The sequence below is a fragment of the Xenopus tropicalis genome, chromosome 6 (assembly GCF_000004195.4).
Source record: "Xenopus tropicalis strain Nigerian chromosome 6, UCB_Xtro_10.0, whole genome shotgun sequence".
NCBI lineage: Eukaryota > Metazoa > Chordata > Amphibia > Anura > Pipidae > Xenopus > Xenopus tropicalis.
This window is the reverse complement of record NC_030682.2, coordinates 86408576-86430916: the sequence shown is the minus strand read 5'-3', so window position 1 is coordinate 86430916 and position 22341 is coordinate 86408576. Positions and strand designations below refer to the sequence as shown.

Genomic DNA, 22341 nt, shown 5'->3' with positions numbered 1-22341 from the left:
GTTCCAGTCGCTTATCGCTGTGTCAAAATAATGGAATGTGCATGTACAAACAGTCTTCTTGCAGTCAGTCTTTTCATTTGTTCTCACTTAGCTTGTCCACTGATTTCTGGGCAATGTTAATAAATGTGTATGCAGTGTCTCTGGCATGACTCTGGCATGACAGAATCAACTACCTACTAGAATATTCTTGAATATATTTTGATAGTTTCAACTATTTTAATAACAGGCAATTAAATACATGTATTCATGTATTTGAATGAATTTCTCTTCTGTATTGATTTTTAAAGAGTCATATAAAAATAGCCAAGAAAAAAGACAATTTAGATATTGTATATTGGATTTTTAGAGGATTTTTGTCTTTTTGCCCATAACAACATTCTGCACTTTCAGGTTAAACATGAGAAAATAAACAAAGACTTTAATTTTCCTTTCCTTAAATTATATATTGTAGTCTATCTATTATTGAAAACATTTATTGGATCTTTTGGATCAAAGACTATAGGAGTCATTTATACCTCTGCTAGTTAAGGCAAGCACTTAAGAACTGTACTAGCAACTTTCTACAAAGGAAAGTGGCACACTATAGGGAGGGCATGGGAGGCAAAACAGCCAACCTGAAAAAAATGAAAACTTAAGCAGGATGAAGCAGCACAGTAATTCAGTAACTCCTTCAATTAAGATTAAGATTAGTAGGCTTTTTAGGGTCAAAATTTGGCAAGCCTTAGGCTGATGCCACACCAGGCGTAGGGCTGACTTTGCATTCTCTCGCGTTTTCGTGCGTATATCGGCTACATGTGCCTGCACCCGAGCGTATCCCATTCATTCGGGTGCAGGCACAAGTAGCAGGCGTAGGGCTGAATTTTCGGCAAGCGTTTTTCCGCTTGCCGAAAAAATCAGCCCTACGCCTGGTGTGGCATCAGCCTTAAAGCCAATCGCACACAGGGCTGATAATTGGCTATTTGCTCCAGCTGTATTTTCTAAGCAGGTGCAGAAAGCTGAGGAACTCCCATTCACTCCTTTTTGGTGCACTGACAGACATAAGGGTTGATTCTAGTGCTGGGCGGTATGACCAAAAATTTATATCACGGTATTTTTCAAAATTATATCGGTATCACGGTATTTGACGGTATTTTTTTTCCCCCATGCATGATTAGGAGACCACCCCAAACACCTGCCACCCGCACCCCCCCGCCACCCCAAACACCCCCCCATCCGCACGCAGCCCCCCACCCCCACGCACCCCCCCATCCGCACGCACCCCCCCCACCCCAAACACCCCCCCATCCGCACGCACCCCCCCACCCCAAACACCCCCCCATCCGCACACACCCCCCCACCCCACCCCACCCCAAACACCCCCCCATCCCCTTCACATAAATATAACCCCCCACCCCATCCCACCCCCCCCAAACACAACCCCATCCCCTTCACATAAGTATAACCCACCCACCCCCACCCCAAACACCCCCCCATCCCCTTCACATAAATATAACCCCCCACCCCACCCCCCCAAACACAACCCCATCCCCTTCACATAAAATATAATTACTGGCCAGGCACCCCCCGACAGCTCACATTGGTATCCGACTCTGAATGCGTCCTAGCGATGGCGCTTTTGTAGAGTGTGCGCGCTGACGTCACGTGCGCGCTGACGTCATGTGCGCGCTGACGTCACGCGCGCACCCGGAAGTATTCAGCACACCGGTATGGGGGTATGTAGAAAATTCATATCGGTTTCAAAAAAAAAACCGGTGATCGGTTTTTACCGGTATACCGCCCAGCACTAGTTGATTCACTAAAGTGCGATAATGCTTATCGCATCCTTTTGTGCGTTAAAATTGACGCACAAAAACCGTGTGATTCGCTAAAGTATTAACACATGTGTTAAGTCGCATATCGTGTGTGTTAAATAGCATGCAACCGAATGTGTTAATTTTACCGCATTGAAGTTAATTAAGGCAGGATCAGCGTCTACCTGGGTGTTAGTAATAGAAGGACCCGACATATTTGGTGAAAAGTTGAATCAGCTACTTAATAACAAAACAAATAATAAAGCCTAAAGTCTAAATAATATTTATAACAAAGTAAATATAAACAATAACAAATGAAGCCCCAAATAAATCAAAACCCGTACCAAATGGATAAGTAAGGTCCAGGTGTGAACACCCCAGACCTAGCGTAATTGCAAAGAATCTCCGGGGGGCCCCAAATGAAGATTTGTAAATGATGCAGAATCAGAAAAAGCTCACCAGAGTCCACAAATGGTCCGGGTGCTCAGGGCCCCGAACCCGTAGCTGGAGGGAGAATCTATATCACACACAGTTGAGCTCCAAACATCTCCGGACACGATATGCTGCTAAAACCAGGTCTTTATTATTCCATCTAAAAGCTAGACGCCTGACGCGTTTCGTGCGCGTACGCACTTACTCATAGGCATGCCTATGAGTAAGTGCGTACGCTGTCAGGCTAGCCATAAAAGAGTGGCAACATCTTCTGGAAGGTACACCGCATCCCATTACCATATTTGCAGACCATAAGAATCTAGAATATATTCAGCCTCTTAAAAGATTTGACCCTTGGCAGGCTAGGTGGGCACTCTTCATCTCTCTAGTCATTACTTATCATTCAGAATCCAAGAATAAAGAGCGGACACTCATTCTCAAAGCCTTATTCCTGAGGATCATCACAGTGAGGGAAAGGATCCAATCATTTTCCCAAAAGGATTCTTGCTTCTTTACTTCTGCAGTCTGCCTCTGTTGCAGAGCACTCCACTTTAAGGTAAAGATGGAGGCAGCAAAATAAACGAATGCTAAAGTCCCAGGTTTGATGCCCAAATATAAGACTTCTTCTTATAACTCCTGGGCACCCAGTAAATTGATTTTTTTGGACCGATTTGCCGGTTGTAAACCTTTTGCCTGATCCTGATACTGCTGACTGCAGCCTAAACTGTCTTGTGCTTGAATATCAACTAGAGACTCTCGTTAACCATTCAGATACCATGCTTCAGACTTTTTGTACTGTCTGTACCTAGGCTTTCCTCTTGGTCTTGGTAGGACTTGGTAGGCCTTGGTAGGAGCTGAGCAGGCCCTGAGATGGTGTTGTTTTCTCTGGAGAAAAAAAGTTTGCAAGGGGACATTATTACTCTTTATAAGTACATAAGAGAGGGTTATAGACAGGGAGTGATGTTTACCAAAAATGACCAGCGCACCAGAGGCCACCCCTTTAGATCAGAGGAACAGAACTTTAATTTGAAGCAGTGTAGGTGGTTTTTCATGGTGAGGGCCCTGAGGTTGTGGAAATCCATGTTAAATAATATTGTGATGGCATATTCTATTAATGCCTTCAAGAAAGGCTTGGAAGATTTCCTGAATATATAGTTTCTATATGTGAGATATTGGTATATATAGTTGATATATATCAGTAAATAGATCAGTAAGAGTGTGTGTATATGTGTGCACTAGGATTTGTTTGGAGGGTTTGGACTTTGCTTATTTTTTAACCCAGCTTAACTTCATAACTATATGCAAGCACACATAAAAGTGGAGGGGAATGCATATTTTTGTAGATAGAGAAAAGCCAATCCTCAGCCCCATGTGCCATTAGCCTAATGATAAAAAAGCAGCTCTATGTTAAAAAATAGTTGTGGAATGAGATAACATGTTTCTGAGGCATGTGTATTATAATGATATTTATAACTAAAATACAAATGTGGCCTTAAAGGAGAAGGAAAGGCTAAATTTATAAATGTTACCATTAAATAATGCTACAATTGATAAACAAAAATGCCACACTTTTGGCTCAATTACAGCAATAAAATCTTACTTGAAATTTTGAGCTCCGTGTAAAGAATGGCGCGGCCATCTTGGAATTGGTATGCCCACTTCCTTTCCTTCACTTTCTACACTGCGCATGCGCAACCTTCTTCCTCCCCCCCCAGCGCGCGCCATCCTGTGTGCATGCGGACGCTTTGCTTATGGTGCGCGCTCAAAGGGGCCGGCTAAGAGGGTGATGAGGGGGAGCGTGCCTGCCTGTGTGCGGCCACAGCTTTAGCACATGTGCAGCCTCCAGTCCAAGTCGTCAAGTCTTCAAAGGAGCGATGCATCATGGGAACTTTCTTCACACAACTCGGCGGTTTTTGATCCGGTTTGCCTTCTGAACTTCTGAACGATCGATATATGGGGATCGATATATGGGGAGACTTAAGGGCACCGTTGAGACAACAGATGGTAAGCCTGCTCCTTGATATTAACTCTTATGTAGCCTTTCCTTCTCCTTTAATTTCAGATCACAATAAACTTACAATAAACTTACAATAAATATATCACAACACATAAATATCAGCATGGCAAGCCAATAGAGGAACAAAGAGCAAGAGTCATGTCTAGATGTACAATTCAATCCAACCTCTCCAGAAATCACTAATAAATAACTACTTATATATACAGTATTCTCTCTCTCTCGATCAAGGTCTGCTGCTTAGATACAACCATATAAAATGTGAATGCAAAGTGTTACACATTCTAACATAACACAGTGCTTGCCACAAAATTTTTGTTCTGTGTCTAAGCAAGAGTTAGAGAGAGGGAGAATTATATCTTTCATTAATTCAAGTACTAAAATCCAAAACAAGATATATAAATATGTGCATTTGCATTTTGCAACTCTAAATGCTCTTTACTACTGCTGGACCATTCCTTCAGTTACATGAGGCTAGTAATAAATATGCATGTATCTGCTGTTGACTGTGTTGGTTCACTTAATTAATTTACCACAATTTATCATTACTGGTCCAAGCACACCTGGAACTTATCAGCATTTGTTTCGTCATATGCCTTTTCAGTACAAGGCTCCCCTATGCGAAATAACATGGGTGGTCCTGCTTTAAATGTACATTTCATAAATTACAAATTATTTCTTGTCATATGACTAGCCTGATACAGAGGTACTTCCTGCTATCACTTATACCAAACACACACATCACAAAATTTGATTGCTCAAATGCTATTTATTGAGCAAATTTTTGTATCATTTGGAGAACTGTAAAGCATTAACTTAATTATAGACTTCAGCTGAATTTTAAAGAAAAAGTCAGTAAAAAGCAGCTTGAGCTTCAGAAAGTATTTTTCTAAATATTATGTGCAGAGCAAGTCTGAAGGTATAGGAACCAATGGGTCATGAAAATAAATGCTTGCATTGTCAAATCAACAGGACAAATAAACAAAAGCCAGATACCTCAGATATGACAAAAGCTAGAATACTGAAAAGAAAGACTGGTATTACTCCCAGGTAGTATTCATAGGCTTCAGGGAGGAATCAGGTGAATTGATAACAAAGAAGTGTCAGTAAATAAAAATAAAAAATATTTTAAGAAATAAATCACCTTTCTTCCCCCTGTTTTACCTACCTGAACTTTAAGCAACTTATAGGAGCAATGCTGAAATCCATTTATGTCTTTCTCAACAGAGCAAATGCTCTCTTTTTTCAACGTGCTTTAGTAAATTATCACTATCATTGTCACTGAGTAGCATCATTTCCAATGCTATATGAATAGTGGATTCTAATTATATTCTAAATGTTATATCTGAATTTCTATTTGAATAGAATACTATGCAGACATTAAGCAGAACAGTACTATGAACTAGTAGTAAAAGCGGCCAAGAGAGTATGATAAATATCCTCACACATGCTGTGCAGCTGCAAGGCTATTTGTTCCCCTAAGAGACACTTCTTTTTTTTTTATACATATAGTTATTTATGTACCAAGAATAGACTGCACCAGCTAGCTATCAAACAAATTTGGCTGTCTGAAGAGAAAAGCAGAATAACTGTTCAAACTTTTTATAAAACCTTCATCTATGCTTATAAGCATGGCATGGGAGAGGTCAGCCAGCCAAAGAAAATCTTTACACTGATGTCATCAGCACCTTACCCTGGGAATATTTCTGCACATGTAATGAACATGGAGCCTGGGAATCTGGAAATGTGATAGGGACTCAAAGCCTGTCCTTTTGGCCATAATGCATTATTAAAAAACATAGACTGTAAAAAAAAAAAAAATCCATAAAATATAATACAAATAAAACCAGACTCAAATGCTCAGTGCAGCAATATTTTATAAAGAGAAATAGATTACGGTAATAAAAAAAGACCAAAACTATAGCAGAATAAAATTATAAATAGAATCATATTGAATCAAAGAGAAAAGTAAAATGTCTGCCAAATGTAAAATTTTCTATTATTTTCTTTTTTCTCCCCCAAATTGAAAGCTTTTAAAGGGTGGGCCCTCTCATGGTGTCTTAATATTTTTATTTTTGTTTCCTTGCTCCTTTGTCTCTGAATGGATTCCTTTGTCTCCTTGGTTGTGTTGTGGAAATTCAGAAAACTGGAGATTGCGTGAGGTAGAAATAGATCAAGTTTATTCAACACATACGTGGGATCTGAACTCATGGTCATGGTCACAGCACACAAAAACAACTTATAAGACACTGTTCTCAGAATGTTACATTTTAGTTCTATAATTCTAACATCTTTCTTCTCTCTTAGAAAGTTATTTTTGAACCTGCAAACCCACAGAACACTTTATATTTTAAAGTCAGTCTTTCTCTTTAATTTTCAGGAACACCTCTAGAAATTTCAGCTAGCAGGGCTGAACTGATTGCAGTTTAATTTAAACACAACCAGTACTGCCCTTGGACATGTATTTATTAGATGTGTTCCTTCCAGTGATCTGGTCACATTGATCACTGAATTGCATATATGTCGAATAGCAAAAGATGATCCCAAAATAAAAACTCAGCCACCTAGAGATGTGGATCCTCAGTGCCGCAAAATTTTGTTCAAACCTGTGTGCTCCTATGAGGCTATACAGAGCACAAGATTCTCATTTATCAAATCGTCAAGCATCGTCTATGTTATTTTAAGTTCTTTTCTATATTTACTTCTATGTTTCCAGTTGCAATAAAGCAAAAAAAGTATCCAGTACGTATAAATGGAAAGTACAGCTTGAGTATGCAAAATGCTACTAGCTATATGTCCTAAGTGTAATTTATGCTAGGCAAAGACAAGACAAAACATTAATTTTGAAACTGCTCATTCATAAAAGCTAGCAGCAGACCTATATAATGAAAGAAGAGCTATATAACCAATTTTTTTAAATGAAATAAAATATTGGACCAATACTTAATCAGCAAATCTGTAAACAAATTTTAAACACATTCAGCACTCGTGGTCTGAAGGATGATTCATCACTTTTGTGCTACTCATCATAAATCTAGTCCTCTAACTGGATTTATGAATGGACAAACGAACAAAATTATTTTGCTTAAAACTGACTCTATAAGAAATTTTCTTCCTGTAATTTGAAGTTTTCTGGATATCTGGTTTCCACATAAGACCTTATACCAGAGTTAAGTTTGTATGAGAGAGATCAGGCAGAAGTTTGTTTCTATGGCCGTTTAAAGTCAGAAATCACATTTTAATGAAAGCAAATAATGGTTTGGAAACATGATATTACATGAACTACATCATCATGAACTAAAATGAATCATTAATTATATGCTCCTACGCCCCATATATATCTTGGCTCAGGCATCTTACACTGTCTCTCAACAGTTTTGGTGGAATAATTCAACACCTCCTTTAAAAGAAAGGTGCTTTGCATGCTTGGGGTACCTAATCCAAACAGGTGTAACTGCCTACATTGTCACAAAGGACAGACATGTACTGTTTGTGAGTCTGGTGGATTTTCTGGAAAAGTACTTTTGTAAACCACAAAATGGTCTCTCTTTGATTCATAAAAAGGAGATTAAGCTAAGGGGGTATTTTTTCCCAATATTTGAAATCTAAATTGGTAATGTGCCCCTAATAAATAGGTTTGCATTCTCCTAGTGTTTTCCAATTAGTGATTATTTGGAGTTATTATATATTTATTGTAAACTGTTAATTGTTTTTTATATATTCTTTTTTTTTTTAATATGAAAATACAAATTTTAAAAAGCAAGAAGAGAACAAAATAGAGCACAGAACCAGTATCGTTTGTTCAGACATCATCAATGTGTACAAGCACACCCAATTGTCACTCATCATAAAGACTTTGCAAAACTCTCACTAGTTTTACAGAAGGGTTAGAAATGTTCATAAACAATAATTAAAATTGAAACATTAATTCAATTCCAACCCAGAGGGGCTTAAAAATGGTCCTCCTTTACTCATCTGGTCCTAAATACAGTGCCTAACTAACTAAACTAACTAAATGGCTATATATTGCTTTTGTGTACCATTAAGTGAAGACACTAATTCTTCCATTCTCATTATTGTACAGCTCCTCTGTTGGTGGGGGACTGTACAGACGTGTGTTGCCTGCAATGCAGAAATGAATAAGTCTTTCCTACCAATACTAATTGGGCATGGTAGTATTGATAAAAGCAGCACCTCTTGGTCCCCAAGCAGGTTTATCCCAGTAGCCTGTTTCAGATTTTGGAGCACCTTCTCATACCAGTACATGACCACCAGATACGTAAAGGAGTACCTCTTTCTGTGCCTCATCTCCAACATCTAAGCAGGATAAATTCTCTATATTACAGAAAAGCCTTCTGCCAAATTACTTTTTCTAATTTACTGCATAATTAGGTGTGTATTTAAATCTAAGGTCACTTATTATTGCACATTTATGGGGACTGGGTGCCAGTATTAAGTTATAATAGAACAGCATCTGATTTACCAACCCCTGCTTCCTATCCCCAACTTTTTTACTCAAAAAAATCTGTTTGCCAGGTAGGAACAATAGATTTCTAGTTATTGGCAATAGAAGATGGTTAATATACTGAAATCGTCGTGGCTCCATTCAGGCAACCTGCATTTTTTCCTGGATTTAACAATTTCCTGGAATTTACAATGTTTTCACATAGTCACCTGTGAAACGTAAAATCAGGGTTCTACAGTATTTGGTTCCACTGTCCTAGTTTTGTCTGTGTTATTAGTGTATATTTCTCATAAAAAGATTGTTAATGCTTTTTACTGAACACCTACCACAAAGCATAAAATATGTATTTTTATATATTTTAAGTTTATTAAAAACTATAATGCAAAGAATATAATAGAAGTATAAATAAAGAGTAACAGAAATTATACAATAAAACAAGCAAACTTTAATATATCATCTTCCAAAATAAATAATTATATTAATATATTATAATATTATAAAATAAATCTATTTTGGCTCAAGCAAGCACCAAATTCTTCAGAGCAAACTTACCAGGGTGTGTCTTTACCACACAGACCTGTTGTGAAATAAAAGCTATTCTGCATTATATAAGAGATATAAGCAACTTTGGTGTTTATCACAGTTATAGAACAAGTGTTCATTGTCTAAGAACCAGTACAGGGAGAAATACTGGTTACAGGGAACACTGAAGATATTGTTTACTAATAACCACTTGTTGCTGGAGCATGGCATTTCCTGATGCTCTTTGTGGATTCCATGACACACGTAATCGTTCTCAAGGTTCAGTTCAGCAAGGTATTTCAAGGCAACAACTCAGCTTTCATTCTGATTTTTTCATTGCTCACCTTTCACTCCAACACAGTTTCACTGTACACATGCACACAAAGATTCACAGGACGTACATTACCCCACAGGGGGCTATAAGCAAAAACCCCAATGCTATCCGCCCCAAATGCCAGTCCCCTGACATTGGGTTCTTTCACCTCATATGGGCATGTCCCATCATATATAATTACTGGTGTGCCTGCTGGGACTTGTAGATGACCTCCGTTAAACAAAACCAGATTCACTCTCAGAAGGCTGTATTTTTATGCCAAACAATTATTACCAATACTATGGACAAGCCCTCTGCCACTCACAGTCCAGCAATGGATATGATTAGTAAATAGCAGACTCCAAGTCATTGAATTAACGTACCTTGTCAGGCAATGCACCCAAAAATTTGACAAAGTATGGGATCCATGGATAGAGGCCTGCTCAGAGGCTGACCCCCCTAATTACAGTAACCACGATTTGCAAGTTAAACTGTGTGTCCGCATTCTGTCTTTATCAAGGTCCCAAGAAGGACCGAAATGTTGGAACACATGGTGAATAAAAAGAAGATTTGATGTGAACTGTTGTGCTGGTCCTCCTTATAGGTATTTACATGTTTTGACTTCATCACCCGCTTATTGCATTGGTCCAGAGTGTGGACACACATATTGACTCCACCAGTGTTAAAAGTGGTATACAGTTAGCACCAGGGAAAATGCCTAGTTTTGCAGCAGGTATGCTGTTTTCATGTTACTGGTTTAGCAAAAGCCAGATAAATGAGTCCCTGGAGTAAATGGAGAAAGTGTAGGATAGACCAACCATTCTGAACTCCAGTTAACGTTTTCAACTGCCCAGATGAATGATGAACTATATCTGTTAAGTGCTATATAATTAAAGATAAAAAAAATCTAGTAAATACAAGTGCTTTTTTATATAGAGTAATCTGTTATAAAACAATTTAACACATTATAATATGGCAACTAAAATACGCTACTTTGTCTTATTTCAGCTTTACCATTTAAGCAAGAGTTTTATGTTACTATAACTTAGGTTACTATATACTTTTACTTTCTACATTAAAATGGTTTGAATGTTTTTTTTATATGTATACAGCTACAGTAAGGCTGTTTGTGTTTTGTGTAGATATTTAAGGGGTAATGTAGTAAAAGTCTTAGTTCGTCCACATCTACCTTTGTCCACATCTACCAACCCATAGGGTCTAATCAGGTGTTTGTTTTCACACAGCTGACCAGTTATACCTCCTGATTGGTTGCTATGGCTTACTAGACAAGTACCAAACATAAGATTATTATATTTCCTCCACTGTCTCTAAGGGTAATGACACATCACAATTTCCCCTCAGGTGTAAAAATGTCTGTAAAGCTCAAGAACATTTCAAAATGTTTTAAATTAATATTCAAACACATATTTGGTCATATATTGTACTGAAAGGTATAATGAGAATGCTATAATGAGCTGTTTCGTCAGTTTCTGTATTGTTGGTTTGGCAAAGCACAGAGCAGGTGTACAATTTACCTTTAAGCAACTATGATGTTCTCCATTTTAGATGTTCTGTTCATGCATGGCAGTCTTAGATTTTTATAATCACATTTACATATATTTAAATTTTTACATCTACCAAAGCGAAAAGATGAATTGCAATTTAACTTTTATTATTCTGACTGCACTAGAATGATAAAAATGGTGGTTGGTTGGTGTTGATTCCTGCAGTGTATTTATACTTTGTTACTCCATAGGCGTCTTACAGAGTCAAAAGATCTCTTCAGAACTACACACTACACAAATTTACACCCATATATACAAACTTACATGCACAAACATAACAATTAAGGTTTTAAAACATGTTTTCTAACCTCTTCTTGGGCTCTCATGGTTGAAAAGGATGCCATTAACAGCAAATAGATTGTAGGCTTCACGGAAGTTAACCACAATCCAGTAAGCGTAGAGTTTGGCTGCCCCTGTAGAGAGAAATATTAACATTTTACAAACCTAAACATTACATACAGAATTACCCTGCAAGTACAGTTTGTGTTTTATATCAGCAAAAGTTTTTAAGCCTTTTTTCCCATTGTACCTTTCTGAATAAGAAAAACAAGGATGTAATCATTTTTGGTATTGTACCTTATATATTTCCCAGCACAAAATCTCTTGTCTCAGTCTTTATGCCACAGCCTCCTCACTAAGACCTCCTAGTTGTGTCATTATCTTTTAACAAAAGTAAGGTAAGAGGCTTGGCCTAGTGGCCAGTGGGACTGTGGTTAGCAAAAACTGCCCAAACGATACTGTCAATCATATATTGCCTGCCTCGCCTCTATGCCATAGGCTGGCAGTTACGTTCACTTTCAATTCAGAACTTCTTAGATGCTGCTGCACTCCTCACATTCCCCCTCCATTCTCACAATCTAATTCTGTAACCAGTGCATGGACATGGGCATCAGGTCCCCCCATACTGGCGCAGAAATAAGATTTTGACAGGATGCACAGCTTGCCTTAATAACAGTGTCCACAAAATGGTGCCTGCCTGCTTGCTGCAACTGTGAATTCCAAGGCTGAAGACAATAAGATTAAACTAATTTTTATGGAGTAAGTGAAGTTTATTTTTCTTGACACACACAATTTAAAACAATCTGGAATTATTTCTTAGGGTGACAGGTCCCCTTTACAGTTACATCAGGACTATCTAGGTTCTTTAAACCATGAATAGACAAATGAGTGTTGACAACCCCAAAAAATCAGTGCAGAAAACTACACCATAGTTTCACTGAATCTCTTATCAGGCCCTTACTTACCATAAGGTGACCTTGGGTAGAAGGGGGTAGTTTCCTTTTGGGGAATTTCTTGAACTTTCCCATACAGCTCACTAGTAGAGGCTTGATAAAACTTCACTGAATTAATAAGGCCACAGGTTTTCGTTGCATCAAGAAGACGTAAAGTACCAAGCCCATCAACATCTGCGGTGTACTCTGCCAGGTCAAAGGAGATCTAGATAACAAAAAAAGTCAAAAAGTCAAGACAAATATGAGTATAAATAAATTATACATTTGTGAAAATCATTAGCATTTACAGATTTTTATGTGTTAGAGTCCTCATACATATAGAACAGACGCTACTGTTGTATCTATTGAATGAAAAAGCATTCATTTAAAAGTGTTACTTTAGTTCAGTGGTTAGCACTGTTGTCTTGCATTGCCTGGGTTAATCCCAAAACATTTGTAAAGAGTTTGTACATCCTCCCCATATGTCTGGGTTTTCAGCAAACTGTGCATTTTGATGCCATGCCAGGCATCTAGAGATTTTAAACACCACGGGAAACCTTGTGTGTAGAGTGCGTGCGAGACCTATACAACATTTCCTCTGCGTACTACAGTTTCCTACCACACTGCAAAAGCATATGAAAAAGTTAACTGGCTCCTAATAAAAATTACCCTAGTGCAGGGGGCTCAAACTCAATATACCTGGGGGCCGCAGGAGGCAAAGTCAGGATGAGGCTGGGCTGCATAAGGGATTTCACAAAAAAAAGTTGGGAGCTGCTGATTGCGGAAATGACGTTATGCCATCATAACCGTTATTATGGGAAGACGTTCTGTGTGCACAATTAGCTCCTTACGTCTTCCCATAATAACTGTTATGATGGCATAACGTCATTTCCGCAATCAGCAGCTCCCGCCCGCCGTGCCTTGCATTATCCCTTGAATCGCAATAAAAATTGCGATCCATTCATTCGGCGTTGGTGCGGGCCACAAAATATTATACCGAGGGCCGCAAATGGCCCGCAGGCCGCGAGTTTGAGACCCCTGCCCTAGTGCTTGTATGCTTTATGTTCTTAGAATGTAAACTCCAATAGGACAGGGCCTTGTATGAATAGTATGAACTATCATATAATGTATACAATAATAATGATTTGTGCCAGATTATTTAAAGGAATACTGTCATGGGAAAAAAAAAATTCTAAAAAACTATTATTCTAATAGAGCTGTTCCAGTAGAATCCTGCAGCCCCAGTGAGTGCATGGTTATGAGTACCTCAAGACTATCAGTTAACAACTGCAGGGCTCTGTTTCTGACACAAATGATTCAAGTCTTAGATACATCCTGCACAGTTCAGTAAGACAGAGGGCCCCTGAAAGTTACACTTCTATAGAGCCCTAGTAAAATAGTGGGTTTCTGATGGAGGCCCTGCTTCAGGGGCCAATCACTTTTCCCTTAGCCCTCATAATTCCAGGTTATTTATGCAAAATGCTATGCCAGCACCACATAAGCAGGCAGTCAAGGAGTATAGACATTGGGTGCTAGCTATTAGTTAAATGGCCCTATGCATTTCCATGCACTTAAAGAACAACCCTTTCTTTTTTCCATCTATTTACATACATTAACAAACACCAATAACAGATGAAGGAGAGTGATCTTGCCAGAGAAAATTCTTCTAAAACCATGAAAGCTATAAAATTCTTTCCCTTTATTAGAAGTCCCCCTGGGGTTAACAGTTCAGAAGTGCCTCTTTGTAACTGATTATTATGCTTTTTCTATCACCAACATATTCCTCAGGTCATTATGGTCACAAGTAGAATATTATAAGAAATACAAACAAATTTGCAATTATTCTATAAACAGAGTAAAATAAAGATTAGGCAGAAAAGACAAAGTGCTGATTAAAATAATTAAAAATGTATTAACATCATTGTTTTTTTTTTTAAACACAAATATGGTTTTAAGGAGTCATCCCAGTTCATAACAAGGAAGGATTAAGAAGCACAAATACAGCAATCAACAAGTAGGAAGCTGAGAAATGTATGCCAGTGCATTATCAATTATGCCTATCACCGCAAAACCTCTACATACAATTATTTCAAGTACCCCAATTATCTGTTCATACTTTGGTCAATTAAACTTGACCTTATGGTCAGCCTTCTCTGGAAAAGTCATTTGAATTTACATGGTAGACAGGTGTTGCAACACCTGGTTAAAGCTCGGTTGAAGTACAGAGGTACAGCTATCTGGATAGTAAAGTGGTTTACAAATTAAATGTAAATTCATACAACTCCTGGTTATAAATTCTGTTAACATTCTGTTAACAGCTAAACTGTGGATATGCGCGCTCTCAATGGGAAATGAAGCAGATATAAGTTTATTAAGGCAGGCACAGAGCTACAGACATAAGCTGTACAAGACATCTGTTCTTAAAAGGGGCATTTTACATTATCTTCATTGTCAATATAAGCACCAAAATCCTAGTGAAATCCCATGTGAGATCAGTCCTGATATATGTCTGAAGGTTTTGAAACACTAAATGACTATATCAACACTTTTCTATCTATTTGGAGTACAAATGAACATGTATGTATTATTTAATGCATTAAGGCATGGGCTTGGACTACTCTCCTCTTTCTGGAGCTCAAAAACTAGATGTGCTACTAATATTTGTGCTACTAATGTTTCTTTCACACTCGAGCAGTGTAATTAATAAAGGTAATGTATCAACACATGTGCAAGTGTGGGGGCTCTAAAACAGATGCAATTGATAGTGTCTATTGACTCATTTCATTAAAATACTTCTGTACTTACTTACTCATCTGATGAAGTGTGCAACTGTGGCACTGGGAAAGCCTGGAGTTACTACCATCCTGGACCTGAAGATAGCTCCAAGTTACCACAACAGACTGCATCAAAAGGCACGCCAGATTTGTGGCCAGTACGTTCAATGCAAACACCATTTTGAATGTTCGCTCTGGAAGTGACACAAACTCCACTCTAAAAATCCTAGATGCACCTGTCACTCAATTTCAATATGCAAGCAAAATTGTGGCCATTTTAATGCATGGCAGCAACTGTGATGGACACAACTTGGAGCATAGCCTTAATTACCCTGAAATTATGGGAGAAAACAACTGCATTATGGTTAAAAAACATGGTAATTTGTGTCAGAAATTGCACTTTGACCACTGCACTTGCATTCATGTGCCAGACTTGCAGTTTTGCTTTCTCATAATTATCATCCATTTCCTAATACCCGATGTGCAGCAATTCACTTCTGTAATTAAAATGATTGCAAAACAGTTAAACCTTAGGCATCAAATTTTTTTTGTAAATACCTATACATTTTAAATGACAAAAGAAAAATTCCAAAACATTATTTCAGGCCCCAAAGTAATTTTAAAGCATGCAGACACTGTAATTTATTTTTAATGGAAGAAACAGACATTTGAAAATATATTTGTAGAGTGAAATAACCGATATAAATTATGTAAAATAATTTATGGTGAAGGGATGCCATGGGAATCACAAGTTAATAATCAAATGTGAGAGTAAAAAACTATTCTTTTTTCCAATTTATTTCTTCCATAGTAACACAATTGATGTCTACCACCAAAAAAATAATTATTGCTATAGTAACAGATATATGAAGGAACACAACAAACAAGTGAAAATACCCCTATCCTTAAGTAAAAAACAATGTAAGCCACAAATCTGACAACTAGGTTTATAAAGCAACTGTTTTTAGAAGACTGATTACATGTGGTTGTTAAAAGCAATATTCTTTGGTAACTTGATATTGGTTTTATATGTTTTCCACAGGAGGTCTCAGGGACCTGTGAATGCAATCCAAATGGTGAGCTTTTGCACTATTGTCTCAGATACAGCAAACCCTTGATCCTTGATCTTTTGGCAGTGAATGGTTTTACACCTAAATTATATGCTTAGAAAGGTCACTGTAAACTCCCATAAACCTCAGACTACTGATGCCAGATTGTAACAGTATGTGGTCAGTCAAAGGTTTTTTTTTTGAGTTTGAACAATGAGAGTCAAAGACAAGGTTGTCTGTAGCTTTTTATTATAACATGAATTGATTTAATTGTGCAGATTATCTGCTTTTAGTACACATCAGAAGAATATGAGCTTCTTACTAAAACAATGATTTATTATATAGAATAATGTGACAATCAACTGTTTTTTTTTTTTTTAATAATAATAATATTAAATATATTATCACTAGTAGACAACAAAACAAGAGTATTAAGAAGCAACATCTAACTATGTCAGGATGAAGACACATGGAGCTATGTAGTAGCAACTACTTGTCACAGCTACTAAATGCCAGAAAATACCCTGCCTTAGACAATACAGAGAATTGTCTCTGCTAAAACACACGTAGAGACAATTATCAATAAATGATGAGCATTGTCTATTTTAGTAACAAGTAGCTGCAACTAGTAGCTCTGTGTGTCTTCACCCTAACAATTACACAAATTGGGCAAGCATACTTTATCCTACATACAAACTGTATGATGCACACTATTGACAAATCTGGGGAGACATTCATTTCTTGAGGATGGCCACTTTGCCTGTGAAGTTCTACCATAAATAAACAGTTGGTTCACATAGAAGAAGATTTGAGTACCCTTGCTTATAAAATAGAAAATGGCTGAGATGCTAAAAATACGAAAAAGTCGCGAAAGTGGCGAAAAAGGCGCGCAAGCGCCGAAAAAGTTGCGGAAAATACGATTGGGTCGATCAAACGAACGCTCGGAGCGTTTGTGGATAAGTAAATGTGCCCCTTAGTCTTAAGGTACAGAGATCTATATTACAGAAAGATCCCTTATCCAATACTACAGTGTATTAAAATGATTTAAAAAGAATGTCTATTAGAGCACAGAAGGACACTGCGCCAAAGTGAGGGTAAAGAATGCTGCAAGGCATACAGTGGACAAGACCTTTTAAACTATAAACATCCAAATGAGAAACATCTACATCCAACATCTTTAGATGATTTAGATAAAACATTTAACTAACCAGTACACAATGTAGTCTTACCATATGGATAAGAATGTTTCTATTTGCTAGACTAAAATATCAGCAATACATTAAATATGGATTCACTGACATTTAGATAGACAAATTGCTCATATTAACATTTTCAGAGTAAGCAAGAAAATAAAACTTGCAGATTGCACTTTAATTTCAAACTATAATCCCATCATTAGACTAATACAGTGGGAATATTTATTTGTAGAATATCTTAAAATGTAATAATACTCTAAATTCACAAGGATCAAGCTGAAGAATTTATTTGCAAATATTCGAAACATGTTTTATATATTTTAGTGTGCAACAAGCCAAGTCATTTAGTTTATGACTGCAGACATTTTTACTATGAAATTACTCTCACTGCCTTGTGAGAAAGCCTTCAGAGACTATTTATCAAAGTGTTTTTGGCAGTAACTTGGATAGAAGATATTACAGCAAAGACAACAAAGCAAAACAATAAATATATGTAAACCATTGTTCCCTCTACACACAACAAACTTTGGAGTAGATAGATATATCTGTATATACATATGTAAATACAATGTATGACAACAGTTATTTTATCTTTCTTTTTTATTTATATATGTGCAGAGAAGCTATAGGCACATTTCATCAACCAGATGAAACAGGCTATCAAAAAAATTAAATAAAATTCTATTGGCCATAAATCCATCCTCAGAAAAACTTAACTAGCCATTCTTCAAATACAGTAATTATCAATAAGTACTGATGCTAACATTTAAAATTTTTATGGGCAACAGTACTCAGTATCCCTTGAAAAATATTCCTGGCACTAATCAAATGACAAAAAAAAACCCAAAATCTTGCAAAATCTGGATGATCCATCTCTAGGGCAACCTTAAGTTATGAGATGTTATTCTGTACATTTATTCCTGAGAGGTGACACATAGGACAGAGAATGGGTCAGGACCCCAAAATAAGTCCCCGCATTGCTTAGTGTGGGTCCCAATCATTATAGTAATTTTATTAAAATGCATGACTGGTTTTAAAACAGTTTATGGGTCTCAAAGCTCATTCATTTAGTTAATTAAGGTCCACTGAGAAAAGTTTAAGAAACACTGACCCAGGAAATATGATGACAACATTTGGGGTAGTGCACATTTAACTTAACTTTTACTATGTTATAAACTGGCCAATTCTTAGTAAATTAATTTTTTTAATTTTGTTTAGTTTTTCAATTAATTTATTTTTCTGACTCTATCCAGCTTTTAATTGGGTCCAGCAGCCAAAAACTATTTCTCTGTGATGCTACAATTTTATTACTTTTTTACTTACCTTTCCAGTCTGTTATTCCACTGCCTGGTTGCTAGGGTACTTTACACTCTGGCAACCAGATAGGTGCTGAAATTCCAAACTGGAGAGTTGATATACAAAAAGCTAAATAATTCAAAATTAATAATAAAAAACTAAGACAAATTGCAAACTGTCTAAGAATTTCTCATTCTATGTCATACTAAAAGTTAATTTTAAAGGAGAAAGAAAGGTAAAAACTAAGTAAGCTTTATCAGAAAGGAAATGTAAATACAGCCATAAGCACTCACAGAAATTCTGCACTGACTTCTCAGTCAAAAGATTTCTTGTGTCTGTAATTCCTGTGCCAGAGACATGCAGCTCTCTGCTCTCTCCCCTCTCCTGCTCCCCCCTCCCCCAAAAAAGCTAAGAACTCACTCCCCCCCTTAGGAATGTGGCTCAGAGCCAATCAGCAAGAAGCTGACTCATAGTCTAACTAAGAGAGCATGTTCACTTGGTCTCGGTCTTGGTGCAGGAGTGAGGCATTATGGGAACTTTCTTTACACAGCTGTTTTTTCTTCCTTAAGGACACTATTGAGAGAACTGAAGGTATGCCTGCAGCTTGATTTTAACTCTTTATTAGCCTTTCCTTCTCCTTTAAGGTGAACAACCCCTTAAGAGACGTTAGGGGCTTTGGCAAAAAAGAGGAAAAAGTTATTTCTTTGACTGGAAACTAAGGGGCACATTTACGAATCCACGAATCCGAATGGGAAAAAATTTTGCAACTTTTTCATCGCTGCCTTGTTTTTTCCGTATTTTGCGCGATTTTTTCGTCGACGTCGCGACTTTATTGTATTTTGCCCAACTTTTCCGTCGCTGTCGAGATTTTTTCGTATTGAGCAATTGTAAACGGCGGAAAAACCAATCCGATTTTTTTGCGACGTAGACGAAAAAGTCGCGGAAAATATGCAGTAAAGTCGTAACGCAGACGAAAAAAAGCAGGACATATGAAAAAGTCATGTCGGCGGCGAAAAAGGTCGCAAAATACCGATCATTACGAAAAAACGCATTCAGGCACTTTCGGTCCGTTCGTGCATTAGTAAATCTGCCCCTATGTGGTGGAGGATCCCGTTCTCTCTAAGAACAGAGTGGAAAGATTTTGAGACCAGAGCTTAAACAAGTTGCTTTAATACATTTTAGTTTGCTTTTTCATAAAATGTGCAAATGGCATGCTGACTGATATTCTGGGATAATTTGCTATTGGTCTTCATTTACATTTCTGAATAATTTAACATGGTATGTTACCTTTCTTTAATCTTTATCTCTTGATTATACAGCTAGGTTTTCAATTTATCTTTTAATTAATTTCCAGTCTGTCTTTGAAACCACTGCCTGGCTGCTAAGTTAGTTTGAATCAAAACATCCAGAAAACAAAATAGAAAACTCCATAGATTAAATTTAATAAATAATATGGGCAAGGTGCAAAAAGTGAGCACAAAGCACAATGTTTTTTAACAAGTATGCCAGCATAGGTATTTCTGCATATAATTTCTGTAGAAAAATGTAAGAATATAGCAGCCATATAAGAGAATACGTATTTAACAGAATAGATCATACTCTGAATCAACATAAGACAAAAACACAAATCTAAATATTAGCTAGTTTTTAGACTTCAGAAGTGAAAGCCTAACATTAGGTCAATTTCTGGCAGATTCTACACTTTACAAAGCGAAAATTGGGAACAAAGCCAAAACTGGAAATGTACCTAACACTGCCAAGAAATGCAAAGACCATGTAGCTCAATACAGGGAATCAAGACAGAGAAAAATAATTCTTAAGAAAAATCCACTACTTAAGAATTCATTGTTAAACACATTTACGGACAATAGAAATTTGTAGTGGGCTTAATTTTATTGCAGTGAAAGTGAATAGTGGCCCAAGAGATTAAGTTAAAAATGACTCTTCATACCAAAGTGTGGACAAAAGGCAAGCTGCAATTTATTCAATTTATTGTTCCTGAAAGATTTTACAAAGAAAAGCTGGGATTCTACTGGCTTTTAATACTGTGCATCATGTTTCATGACATATATTAAATACACACTAATGCTAAAGGACATGTGGCTCTAATGTAACATCAGGAAACATAATTTCTGTACTTTGACCAAACCAATGATAGTCTAACGTCCTAGAAGAATTTAAGGGGAATTACTTGCATCAAAGAATCTTGCATCAAGAATTCTTCAAGGCAATATATGTCTGTATTTTACGTTTCCATCCACTGCTTGTCCTGACAGTGCCTTTCATGTAATTCTGTTATTAAAAGACTTTAAGGAAAATCACAGAAGCATGTCAGGCTTTGTGGAAATTAGAGTTTTGGCTGGAATAGAGCTAATTTCTGCTAAAACGTCTTAGCCCTGAATTAACAGTGATCTTTAGTGACAGGTCCTTATTGGAAGCTACTAAAAGGGGAATTATAAACCCCAAGACCATCGTGGCACCCAAAGATGATTATGGACACTGCTCCTCACAACCCCCTGCTTACCTCTCTTGTTCTGAAAGTGGGACACATTCACTAAAAATGCACTAAAAGTGTTTAATTTCTAGTAGGAAAAAAAATGTGTGTATATATATATTTGAGAAAGGCTGAGGTGCTCAGCCGAAACATCAGTCCACCATTCATTAAAGGAATCTTTATTTTTTCACATAAGTCCTGTGAGAGCGGCTTCTTTATTTTCTATTCTGTTTCCGGATTTTGGACGCTGCACCCAGGCAGAATTTGTGCTTTACACGTGAGTGCCAGTGACCTCTATTCTTATATATATATATATATACTTTGGTTCTTAACATAAACAGTGATAGCTACTGGTTCTACTGGTTATCCCTGATAATGTGTCACCTGAGACAAGGTTTTCACATGGTAAAAATATCCATGATTTCCTCTCCACCAAAAGCAAAATACATATAAAACAGATAGAAACCACTGAGCATATATAAGGTCTTTCAGAAGAAAAGCCTGGGAACTTGGCCATCTTTGCAGATAGGGTTGCCACCTTTTCTTTTTTTGTCTATTCAAACAATGATGTCAGAATAGTGTCAAGGGACAGTGTGATGACGTTTAGGGGTTAATGACATAGTTGGGCAGGGCAATGATATAACAGGCAGCGATTGGCCGAGTTTGGGGAACATATTGCTAAATCTGTGCAAAAAATAGGCATGTTTTGAACTGGAGAGTGTTCCAGTTCAAAACTCCACAGATGGTAAACCTATTTACAGGCCTTGCAAGTGAGCCAGCTACAATCATGCCACAAGCAGAAGCTAACTCACAGACAATACCACTGCAAACCAGATTTCCATGATATATTTCAAGCACTGAGATTTGTAGCAGCGGTGGTAGCAAAAATCACTAAAGAACTGAGAGAGGTGGAAGACCACTCTAGATTTCTATAGAAATGCTCAGATGAACTTGCAGCAGCTGTTCAAAATGATCATTTAAAAGTAATACAAAGAAACATTAAGCACTATGGAGAATTGGCCCAGGAGGGTCAAATTGAATCAGAAAAAGATCTTGAACAGTTCGAGTCTCTTTCAGGAACTCCTACCAGACATCTCTATATCAGATAGTATCATGCCTGTGTACCTGCAAAAAAAAACTGTCTATATCAACAAAACATCACAGAACGGATACATTTAACATAGATAGCCAGCATTGTGAGAATCTTTGCAGCTCATAAA

The 22341-nt window shown here is 37.2% G+C and overlaps 1 protein-coding gene across 1 annotated transcript in view; it reads right to left on the bottom strand.

Moving 5' to 3' along the window:
* The window catches only part of gmds (GDP-mannose 4,6-dehydratase), a 363184-nt gene that overhangs the window by 213016 nt on the left and 127827 nt on the right, over positions 1–22341 (bottom strand). Inside the window, 2 exon segments of the mRNA NM_001037253.1 lie at positions 11410–11514; positions 12346–12538. Coding sequence (NP_001032330.1) covers positions 11410–11514; positions 12346–12538 — 298 coding nt within the window.